Genomic DNA, 12,030 nt, shown 5'->3' on the forward strand with positions numbered 1-12,030 from the left:
TTCAAATAATGTTGATCTTACTTCGCACATGTCCTATGCAGTGTAACCAATGTGTCCTCAATCTGTCAAAGATTTTACGCCCTATGATCTGCCTGTAGTGCTTACAAACAAAGCTTTTCACTCTACTTAAGTATATGTGACAGTAAATCAAATCAGATGCTTGTGTTGGACGAAATCAGAAGTCACACCACACCAGGTTATAACCCAACAGGTTTATTTAAAATCACCTTAATGAAAATAAACCTGTTGGACAGTAACCTGGTTCTGACTTTGTCCGCACACACTCTTTCTCTCTCTCAACCCTCTAACCCTCACCTTCCACATTCTCTGTTCCCCCACACAGCCTCACATTCTCTAACACCTCTCACTCACTGCCCCCAACACACTCTCAGACCACCCTCTCACACACCCCTCCCTCATTCTGTGCTTTCTTCCTACCTGTCTCAGTACCCTGCCACTCTGTTCTCACACACACCACACTTCATGCTGTCTTCTTCTCTCTCATCACTTCCTCATTACATACAGATTCACACATATGTCGCCCTGCTCTGAAGTAGAATGAGTTTCGTTAATGGTGATTCAAAGGAAAGGACTGGGGAGATTTCTTCCTTGTCTTTTTTAATATATTTTCTTCACAGTCCAGTACTTCATTCCTACTTTGCTGCAGAAGCAGCAGTTAACGAGGGCCTGGTAAACTACTGAAGTTATATTAAATAGTTGATATCGTTGTGATTGGGCAGCTGAGCCATGTGGAAGAGAGGGAGTCTGGGAAGCACCTTGTGTCAAGGCAAACACAGCTGCAAGAAGTGTGACTGTTTTCAATGTTGAGTACTGGGTTTAAAAATTGAGCAGCAGCAGAAGTCTCTGTTAAGCATCCACAAGTCAGGAAATTATGGATAACATGTATAGGAAAGTGGTCACACCACAATTTAGGGGCCCACAGGTAGATAGGGGATGGGTCACTGTCAGGCAGTCCGAGACAAGCAGCTGGGCAGTGCAGGAGACAAGCTTACTCAAAAGTGGGCTTTCCACTTCAGATTCTGCTGAGAGCCCTTCCCATAGATTGCTACCTTGCTGCTCTGGAGAGGGCTCAATGTTCCATTGATTCTGAGAGTGATGACGTCAGGAATTCTCAACTCCTGGCAGGGCCACTTATGGTGGTAAGGTCATAGGGGAGGAACCAGGCAGAGTGCAATCTAAAACAGGTCCTCAGGTGATTCAGGCAGAAGATGTTCATAGGATATCAATGGCTGTAATGGTGGAGCAGTAGGGATATTCCCAGTGTAGAGGTTTCCATGCTACTGGATCTGGATCTACCTTCTCTCAAGGGCCGTGTATCTGTCGATGTACAACAGCATTCCCATGTTAGAAGATGAACACATGAGGTATCTACCCAGAACAATTCAAACCCCCAAATGCAACACAAACCTGCCAGCGAGCAGTGACAGGTGACCAAGACAGGATTGTGTGATCTGGAAGTCCCTTGCTTTGGACTGCAGTTGTTTCACTTTTGGAATTGGAACATGAGAGCATTTTGGAAGCATTCTTCAGAACTGAGCAGCTCTCTTTTGAATCCACTCTGTTCATCCCATACAGGGATTTGGTTAGAAGTGAGACCTTACCTGTCGTCTTCATCAACTTGTCCTGAAAATCTGGGCCAAGGAAGAAATCCCTGTCAATCTCTGCGATGCTGCCATTGCTACTATCTTCAAGAAAGGACACTAAGTGAACTGAGGAATCTCTTTACTCTACATCGCTGGGAAAGTAATCACCTGAATTCATGCAAGGTGCTTTCTCCCAAAGCCAACCAAACTGTGGAACTATGGACATGATTTGTTTATGCTCAGCAGCTCTGAAAAATGCCAGGAACAACACCAACCACTTAAAACGGCCTTCATCAACCTGACCAAGGCTTTGACTCAGTTTCGAAGTGCAGTGAAAGCCTTTGACAAATTTCACTGGACAGTCAGCAATGACAATATCCATCATCTCATCCACAATCAAGTGTTGGAGATGGTCCTCACTGACAGTATTATGACAGAATCTGTTTGGATCTTCAATATGCAGACGTTAATATAATCTCTAATGTCTCAGTAGGGGATTGTTAGACCCTGTTTAACTCCTTGTTGGAAGCATACTGAAGAATTGGTCTCAGCTTCAAATGCGGGCTGAAGAGAGAGAAAACACTGGGAGTTGAGCGAAGTGTAGGAGATTAGCGTATAAATCTTAATCTTTCCGCCTTAAAATCTAGCAAACTGTGGGTAAGTGATATGTAAACAATTAAGGTTGCTTTTCTTTCAGCCCGAAGGAAAGTTAAAACAAGCTCTCATAGTGGTCTAGGATACAGGGGGCAGCTAATCAAGAAAATTGGTTCAATCTGGTTCTCAAAGCAGGGCAAGCTTAAAGTGCTTCCAACACAGAATGCAGGCTGCAGAGTTTGAAACCGTTGGGAACTGAGCTAAGTGTGAGAGTTCGGGGAAGTGGAGGGGGAGGCATTGCTGTGTCGTCTTGCAGCTATGTTTGAGAAAGACTGCTTTGTGGTCAGAGTACTGCTGTATGTCTAACTGTGGGCCTGTGTGAATACTAGTTTTATTGAGGAGGATGAGCAGCAACAAGGTAAGGGCAAAGTGAGACCTTTTTTTAAACCTAAGTCTGCTTGTTATTAAAGGGGCAGAGATGGCAGTCAGTGGAGTGGTATGCTTTTCCTGTCAGATGTGGGAGACCAGGGAGCGGTTGAATATCCCTGGTGACTGTCTACAGGAAGTTTGTCTGTCTGCCACTTCTCTCAGACCACATGGACTGGTTGGAGCAGCTGTTGGAAGCACTGAGAATCATAGAGGAGGCAGAGAGTGTGATAGATAGTAGCTTCAGGGAGATGGTCACACTGCACGTTTAGTCAGGTAGATGGGTGTCCACCAGGAGATGTAGACAGTTCTAGAATTCACTCCCTAACAGCATTGTGGGTCGTTCAAGAAGGCAGCTCACCACTGCCAGGATAACTAGGGACAGACCATAACAGCCAGCAACACCCACATTCCACAAATGAATAAAGAAAACGTTAGTCTTCATTGCATCAGAGATAATGGGAACTGCAGATGCTGAAGAATCCGAGATAACAACGTATAGAGCTGGATGATCACAGCAGGCCAAGCAGCATCTCAGGAGCACAAAAGCTGATGTTTCGGCCTAGACCCTTCATCAGAAAAAAAGTGAGTTTGAATCCAGGAGAAATGTCTTTCAGCAATAGTACAGTGTCTGAGTGAGACCACACTTTTGATTTGATTTATCACTATCACATGAACTGAAGTACAGTGCACAGTGTTGTTTTACATGCTTTGCAGGCAGATCAGATTGTATAAATGCATCAGGGTAACTGAACAGAGTGTGTTTGCATAGTTTTGATCTCTTTCTCTGAGGAGGAATTTACTTGTTGTAGGGAAACTGCAGTAGAAGTTCACAAGATTAATTTCTGAGATAGTGAGATCATTTTAAGAGAAGAGATTGCTGAGGCTGGGTCTTTATTCCTAAGAGTTTTGAAGAATGAGGCGTGATCTCATTGGAACTTACAAGGTTCTTACAGGGCACGACAGAATGTTTCACTGGTTTGGTGAATCTTGGGCCGGGGATATAATCTCAGTGTAATGGACAGGATCATCAAGGCTGAGATAAGGAGGAATTTCTTTGATCGACACAAACAAGCAGGGAATAGAGGGATATGGACCATGTACAGGCAGATGGTAATAGTTTAGAGTGGCATCATGGTCAGCAGAGACATGGTGGGCCAAAGGGCCTGTTCCTGTGCTGTACTGTTCTATGATGGTGGTGAATCTTTGAAATTCTCTGCATCAGGGGACTGTGCAAGCTCAATTATTGACTAGATTCAAGTCAGAAATTGATAGATTTCTGGACTGTAATGACTTTAGGGATAAGAAGCCTGTACTGGCAAGTGACGCTGAGAAGATGATCAGCCAAGATCTGGAATGACAGAGCATTTTGAGAGGCTGAATATTCTATTTCTTTTCCTAAACTGTCATTCACACAGTTGCACTTGCTGCTCTCATTCATCTTTCTTCATTCTGTACATAGACACAGGCACGCACACAATGAGACCCCTTCTCCCCCCACCTCCCCCAAAACCCTGCTATCTCTCTATCACAACCCTAGACCCCACCCCAGCCCAGCCTCTTGCCCTTCCTCCCTACCTTTGCCTCTCCATTTCCCTCCTCTCCCACTGCCCAGCAGCGCCCCTCCCCCATCTTATTCTGGCACATTATTTGCCGTTGTAGATGTTGCAGTTATTGGTGCCCCTGATATGATCTGGGGACAGAAGGTGGTCGCAGTTGTGCAGTTAAAGGAAGGATTTTCACTATCCCAGAAGGAGCTGAAGGAATGGGCCAGGTAAGAGGGAGAGATATGAAGATAATCAGTTCAGTTCGAGTTCTCATTTAGAGGCTTTTGGCCACCTTTCTCTAATGGGAGCTACAATGTTTCCATCAGATTCCTGGCCCCTTGCCACTGGATCCCCAGGCAGTGTTTCAGGAGTAGGATGGGATTTGAGTCTGGATGGGATGCTCTTTGGTGGGTCAGTGCAGATTGGATGGGTGGAATGGTCCCTTTCTGCACTGTGGGGATTCTATGATTCCTGCCACCAGACCCGGTGGCCCACTATTGCCAGGCACCCTGGCACGCCATTCACTGTCAGACAGATAGAACTCTGTCTTAAGGTCATGTGGCACATCCTACCCCAACAGAGCCATCAAACCAGAAACCACAGTGAGTTCACATGTGATTAGTATCAATGTGATCAAACCGGTACTCCTCAACTGTTACTGATCAGTGAATGGGTATGTGTTGTGGTCACTGTAGCTGTGTGAAGGAATGGGGTTGGTGTGCAGGGACAAGCTGCAGGGATGGAGGTCAGTGCAATAGTTTCAGTGGGGTTAGTGAATGGTACTAAGGTTGTGCTTGTCTCTTATGACGTGAGAGGTGACTGGTTTGTGGGTTGATTTGACAGATGGTTGTGAGGCTTAAAAACTGCAGAACTGTTTATTGTGGTCGCTGACTTGTATTTTGATTGCAGGCAGTACGTGGCCACCTACAGTCTCCCCACAGAGTTGATCCTTGTGGAGGAAATACCTCGCAACAATATGGGAAAAGTGAGCAAGAAAGATCTGCTCAAACGCTTTTATCCCACAACTAGCAAATAGGCCAGATTTCTCCAAGCCACACTTTCTGCGTCTTGCTATCTCAGCGTCACAACATAGTGAAGATCCAGAACCTTCTCAGATCCCACCTTGGTCTAACCCTCTCCAGTCATCATTGATAGGGAACAAATAACAGAATGGGATCATTTGGGGACAGAATGGTTGAACAGAGACTTGGTGCCCTTAATAGCATCAGGTGGAGCATTGTCAATTGGTCATCTGTTGGCTGACCAGTTCAAAAATCGGACTGTAGCCTAACTGCCAGGACAAAGACTTTTACCATTAAAAAGGAAATTTGAATCTCTTGTGATTGCTCTGATCTCTTTAGTGTGTCTATGTGCAGTGTTTTGTTGTGTTAATTATTTATATGTACTGTTACCATTAATCTTTCTAGAGTATTGCATATTAATACTCCATTTCATTCAGTGCAGAAGTTGAGGTCCCTATGCCACGTTTTTGATCAAAGCAAATTCATGATGTGACTTTCAGGGAAATAGTTTGTAACTAACAAATTTGTAGAGTTTTATTTGAGGATGTCATTAGGGTTCTGAATGAGAATAATTTGGAAAACAAAATCTTCTGGACATTCTGGCAACTCTGAAGAACATGCCTTAATATGAGTATCTCACAAGACAGAGTCCCATAGTCATAATGTGAAATGCTAGTTTAGGACTCGTACAGCCAGTAAATTCTAGTCTTAGAGGTAAGTGAGAGGTTATATCCCATCCAAGGAAGAAGCATACAGATTGGCCAAGAAAAATAATATGTCTGAGGATTGGGAGCAGTTTAGATTTCAGCAAAGAAGGACCAAGGGGTTGGTTAAGGAGAGGAAAATATAGTATGAAGTAAGCTTGCAGGGAACGTAAAGTCTGACAATAAGAGTTTCTATTGGTATATGAAGAAAAAGAGATTGGTAAAGACAAATTTAAATCCCCTACAGACAGAAACGGGTGAATGTATAATAGGGCACAAAGAAATGGCTGAGCAACTGAATACATACTTTGGTTCTGTCTTCACAGAAGAGGAAAGTCAGACACCAAAATTGTTGGAGAATGCAAGATTTAGTAAGAGGGAAGAATTGAGGGAAATCAAAAATTAATAGAGAAATTGTGCTGAGAAAATTGGTGAGATTGAAGACAGATAAATCTCCTGGCCTGATCATCTATATCCCAGAGTCATTAAGGAAGAGGCTCTAGAAATAGCGGATGCATTGGTGGTCATCTTCCAAGATTCAGTAGATTCTTGAACAGACCCTGCAGATTGGAGGGTAGTGAATGTCACTCCAATATTCATAAATGGAGGCAGAGAGAAAGCAGGGAATTATAGACTGGTGAGCCTAATGTTGATAGTGGGGAAACTTCTCAAATCTATTATAGAAAAAAATAGAACATTACAGCACAGTACAGGCCCTTCGGCCCTCAATGTTGTGCCGACCTGTCATACCGATCTCAAGCCCATCTAACCTACACTCTTCCATGTACGTCCATATGCTTGTCCAATGACGACTTAAATGTACCTAAAGTTGGCAAATCTACTACCGTTGCAGGCAAAGCGTTCCATTCCCTTACTACTCTGAGTAAAGATTATCAAGGACTTTATAGCAGAGAATTTGGGAAACAGTAACAGGATTAGAAAGAGTCAGCGTGGATTTATGAAGGGGAAATCATTCTTGACAAATCTGTTGGCATTCTATGAAGTAGTAACTAGTAGAATTGAAAAGGGGGAGCCAGTTGATATGGTAGAAGGTGTTTGACAGAGTCCCACATAAGAGATTATTGTGCAAGACCAAAGCACATGGGACTGGGGCGGGGAGGGAAGTGTGTTGAGTTGGATTGAAAACTGGTGGGCAGAGAAGAAACAAAGAATAGGAATTAATGGGTCCTTATCAAATTGGCAGGCAGTAACTAGTGGGGTACCGCAGGGATCAGTGCTGGGACCCTAGTTATTCACAATATAACGATTTGGATGAGGGAACAAAATGTAACATCTCCAAATTTGCAGATGTTACCAAGTTGGGTGGGAGGGTGAACTGTGACGAGGATGCAAAGATCCTTCAGCATAATCTGGACAGATTGGGTGAGTGAGCAAATTGATAGCAGATGCAATATAATTTAGATAAATGTGAGGCAATTCACTTTGGAAGCAAAAGCAAGACAACAGATTACTACCTGAACGGCTGTAAATTGGGAGAGGGGAGTGTGCAGTGGGACCTGGGTGTCCTTGTGCACCAGTCAATGAAGCTAAGCTTGCAGGTGCAGCAGGCTGTAGAGAAGGCAAATGGTATGCTGGCCTTCACTGCGATAGGTTTTGAGTGCAGGAGCAGGGATGTGTTGCAGATTATGCAGGGCCTGGGTGAGGCCATACCTGGAATATTGTGCAGTTTTGGTCTCCTTTTCGGAGGAAGGATGTTCTTGCTTGAGAGTGTGCAGCGAAGGATTACCAGGCTGATACTGGGGATGGCGGGTCTGATGTATGAGGAAGGAGTGACTAAGTTGGGATTGCTTTTGCTGGAGTTCAGATGGGGTGTTGGGGTGTGGATCTCAGAGAGACTTATAAAATTCTAACAGGACAGGACAGGGTAGATGCAGGGAGGATGTTCCCGATAGTGGGTGTGTCCAGAACTAGGGACCACAGTCTGAGGGTTCGGGGTACATCATTTTGGGCAGAGATGATGAGATATTTCTTTACCCACAGAGTGGTGAGCCTGTGAAATACATTACCACAGGAAGTAGTTAATGCCAAAACATGGAATGTATTCAAGAAGTGACTGGATATAGCACTTGGGACAAATGGGATCAAAAGTTATGGGGAGAAAGCTGGATTAGACTGTTGAGTTGGACGATCAGCCATGATCATGATGAATGATGGAGCAGGCTTGAAGGGCTGAATGACCTCCTGCTCCTATCCTCAGTGTTCTATGAGAACAGATGCAGTTTGGCATGGAGATCTGTGATGTCCCACAGGGCCAGGTCCATGGACCATAATCACCTACTGTAGACAGCATATATGGGTGTAAATTTTTTTGTCTATTCATTTGTGGGATGTGGTTGTCGCTGGCTGGCCAGCATTTCTTGCCCATCCCTAGTAGCCCTTGAGAAGTTGGTGACCTGGAGGGAAGGCCTTTGAGGAAGCAGCTGAAGATGGTTGGGTCCAGAACACTACCCTGAAAAACCTCCTGTAGAGGTGTTCTGGAGCTGCGATGATTGACTTCCATCAGCCACGTCAATCTTCCTATGTGTCAGCTGTGTCTGTAGCCACTGGAGAGTTTGCCCCAATACGCTTTTTTTCCTCCAGTTTTGCTAGAGCTCCTTGATGTCAAGGGCTGTCACTCTTAGCACACCACCTTTCAGCTCCTTTGTCCATGTTTTAACCAAAAATATCCCCTTTGTCCTCCACCTGTTTCTGTTTTCTCTCAAACATGGATAGGATGATAGGCCAAGATCCTTTTCCTCCCCAGGGTAGGGGAATCCAGAACCAAAGAGCATAAGTTTAAAGTGAGAAGGGACAGATATAAAATGGACCTATGGGGCAACATTTTCCTAACACAGGGTGGTGTGTGTATGGCATGAACTGCCAGAGAAAGGGGAGGAGGCTGGTACAATTACAACATTTAAAAGGCCTGTGGCTTTGTGGTGACCTTAGAACATAGAACATAGAAAAGTGCAGCACAGCACAGGCCCTTTGGCCCACGATGTTGTGCCGTGGAATAATCCTAATCCAAAAATAAAATAACCTAACCTACATTCCCCTCAATTCACTGCTGTCCATGTGCATGTCCAGCAGTCACTTAAATGTCACTAGTGACTCTGCTTCCACGACTACCACTGGCAAAGTATTCCATGTGCTCACAATTCTCTGGGTGAAGAACCTCCCTCTGACGTCTCCTCTATACCTTGCTCCTAACACCTTAAAACTATGACCCCTCGTGGCAGTCAGTCCTGCCCTGGGGAAAAGTCTCTGGCTATTGACTCTATCCATGCCTCTCATTACCTTGTACAGCTCGATCAGGTCACCTCTCTTCCTCCTTCTCTCCAGAGAGAAGAGTCCGAGCTCAGTCAACCTCTCCTTGTATGACCTTGTTACCATATAATCAGGAAGATTCCTAGGATATACTTCCTGTAACACCTCAGTTGTCCAATTGACTTTTCAATTACAGTAGATATCACTCCCAACTGTAATTCCGCTATATTAAACCCTCTTTCTGGGACAGAGAATTTCTCTCTTGCTCCTCCTACCACTGTTCACTGGATTCTTCAGCTTCAGCTTATACAATGAGAGACTACTCTTTTGACCAATAATTCCACATATTACCACCTTTTCTGGAAAAACTCCCGTACCTGAAGTTCTTAGTTTCTTTACTAACTCCTCTTGGTACACAAGTAAAACTTAACCATACAAGTAAATGCTTTTGAGAGATCTGGGCACTTTCTTACCAAGCAACCCCTGACAAGGCTGTATGCTGTTTTGCTGTTCTTTTGTTTTAACTATGACTTCATTTATCAATTTAAGAGATCCCACTGGCTTATCCTTCCCAAATAACAGTGTGGAACTGGAGGAACACAGCAGACCAGGCAGCAGAGGAATGGGAAAGTTGACGTTTTGGATCAGGACCCTTCTTCCTTTTCCTCCAGCTCTCTGCATCTGCAGTTCGTGCTATCTCATCCATCTTCCCAATGCTTTTTTTAAAGACCACCGCTGAATTCATGCACCTGACTTTTACAGTGAAAATGTCTGAATTTTTAAAAAACATCTTCTTCCCCCTCTTGCATTTTTTTTTTAAACCCTGTGGTAAACTATCTTTGCTGTCTTCAACAAAATTTTCTTCTCTTAGCATCTGAAGATTTCTCTTCCCCAATTTCTATCCCTCACAGTTAGAAATTGATGTTGGAAGCCAAACTATGATTTATAAATTAACTCAATCATCTGCCATCTCTGCTGCTAACTTGCAGTAGCAACTCTCTGCTGTTCCACATGAGTTTTCACTACCTCAGGAAGTGATTTTTTGAACTCCTCCAACGAACATTCTCTCTCTAACAGTGTCACATGTTTGATCTATTTTCAATGCCTTTGTCCTTTATTTTGTTTGATCCTTTAAAATTCTACGTAGGTTTGACCGGGTTCAAAGAACAAAGAAAATTACAGCACAGGAACAGGCCCTTCGGCCCTCCAAGCCTGTGCCAATCAAGATCCTCTGTCTAACCTGTCACCTATTTTCTAAGGGTCTATATCCCTTTGCTCCCTGCCTATCCATGTACCTGTCCAGATACAACTTAAATTCTTTCTTAGATTTCTGAAACATTGTCTGTAGCTTCTGGCACTAGTTCATATGCCCTTAATGTGGCTTTTTTCACATCATACTTTCCAGAGACCCCCCTCCCCTTCTGAAAATGACACAAACACCTCACTAGCTGTACATTGAGGGTATTTGAATCAATATCCAGATGGCTATTTCATCTCTCTATCCAGTTTCTCAAATGAAAGAGGCTTCTATGTCCTTCTCAAACCTTGGCAATGCTTGGACATATTTAAACTGATCCCCAGCAGGCCTTTGGTTATGATTGGTTATCACTGTCCTCATTACTACACCCACCATTTATCTTTACCTCTACCATTTCAAGTCAACTTTCCATTTTCAGTGCCATACTCTGAAATCCAAATTCTCTCTTTCTGATTTTTTTCCTCTCTTCTGTTTTAATTGTAATTCAAGCCATTTCATTTCTTTTTCAGGTTCAAGCTGTTTTTGTTCTTTTGCTCTTTGTTCTGCTCCAATTGTCTCTCTTACTTTCTTTTTCTTTTGCCTCTAATTTAAGTTGCTTCATTTTCACATGCATCTTAGCCATTTCCACTTATTCCAATTGCATTTCTGATAATTGTGGATGCTGAGCTATCTCTTTCCTCACAGATACAGGCAATATCAACTTCAGCTTGGCTCTGCTTTTCTCACCTTCTGTAAACCATCTCAAGTGACTGCTTTAAGGACAAGGAAACTCGTAGCCTCTGAAAGAGCCATTATTACACAAAGGCACTCCTATATAAAGCAATTGAATGCCACACCTGAAAGAGAGGATGCCAATACTCACCACTCACTGTGGGAGTCCAATAGTCCTAAACCAAACCTTGAATAAGAGATTTTGATCCTGGACCACAGCCCCCAGTTTGTTGCAGACCAAACTGGACAACCCCATACCCAATTCCCTGCCAAAGGTTTGTAAGGAGATAGCCTATATTCTATTTAAAGGCAATTATGACATGCTGTGTTCCAGATGTTATTAATTGATTGTTCCATCACTAAGCTTTAATCAAAATACACACTTTATTCTTACAACAATTAAAATACAAACAAGGCATAACTTTAACTCTATTATAAGATAATGCATTACTTAACCACTAATCATCAACTGTTGCAATTTAGGCAGTATCCTGTAAACACACCCTTTGACAAAAATCTAATTCAGTAAAACAGTTATGGTTCTCACGTGCTGTCTCTCTTCAGTCCAGGACAAATAAACAATCTGCCCCTTTTTGTTCTTAAGTGTAAGCCTCACTGTCTGAGACTTCACTCTACCAGTTGGGAATTCAAGCTTTTAGCTCAGCAGCCAGCAGAAAATCATCTAACTGAAAGCAAAGTTAAAAGCCCTCCTTGGTCTGTGTGAGGTCTGACTCCATGCACTCATGATTCTTTTATCTTCGTTTTAAAAAGAAACACCCAGGGAGAATTCAATAACTATATCAACTGTCTGTCCAAAGAATGCATTTCGGCACCACTGTGGCAATACCTCTCTGCAAGAGAAATAGAGAACATATCTTTCTTAAAAAAAAAACAGTA

The 12,030-nt window shown here is 43.3% G+C and overlaps 1 protein-coding gene across 8 annotated transcripts in view; it reads left to right on the forward strand.

The window, feature by feature from the left end:
• Positions 1–5,508, forward strand: part of acsf3 (acyl-CoA synthetase family member 3) — a 63,592-nt gene extending 58,084 nt beyond the window's left edge. For 7 of the 8 annotated variants that reach the window (XM_048547036.1, XM_048547040.2, XM_048547041.2 and 4 more), the window contains 2 exons: positions 4,287–4,398; positions 5,081–5,508. In XM_048547036.1, coding sequence (XP_048402993.1) covers positions 4,287–4,398; positions 5,081–5,207 — 239 coding nt within the window. In that variant the 3' untranslated portion in view covers positions 5,208–5,508. The remainder of the gene's footprint in view (positions 1–4,286; positions 4,399–5,080) is intronic. The other variant, XM_048547042.2, reaches the window with a different exon arrangement.
• The last annotated feature ends 6,522 nt before the right edge of the window (positions 5,509–12,030 follow it).

The sequence above is a fragment of the Stegostoma tigrinum genome, chromosome 16 (genome assembly GCF_030684315.1).
Source record: "Stegostoma tigrinum isolate sSteTig4 chromosome 16, sSteTig4.hap1, whole genome shotgun sequence".
Lineage (NCBI taxonomy): Eukaryota > Metazoa > Chordata > Chondrichthyes > Orectolobiformes > Stegostomatidae > Stegostoma > Stegostoma tigrinum.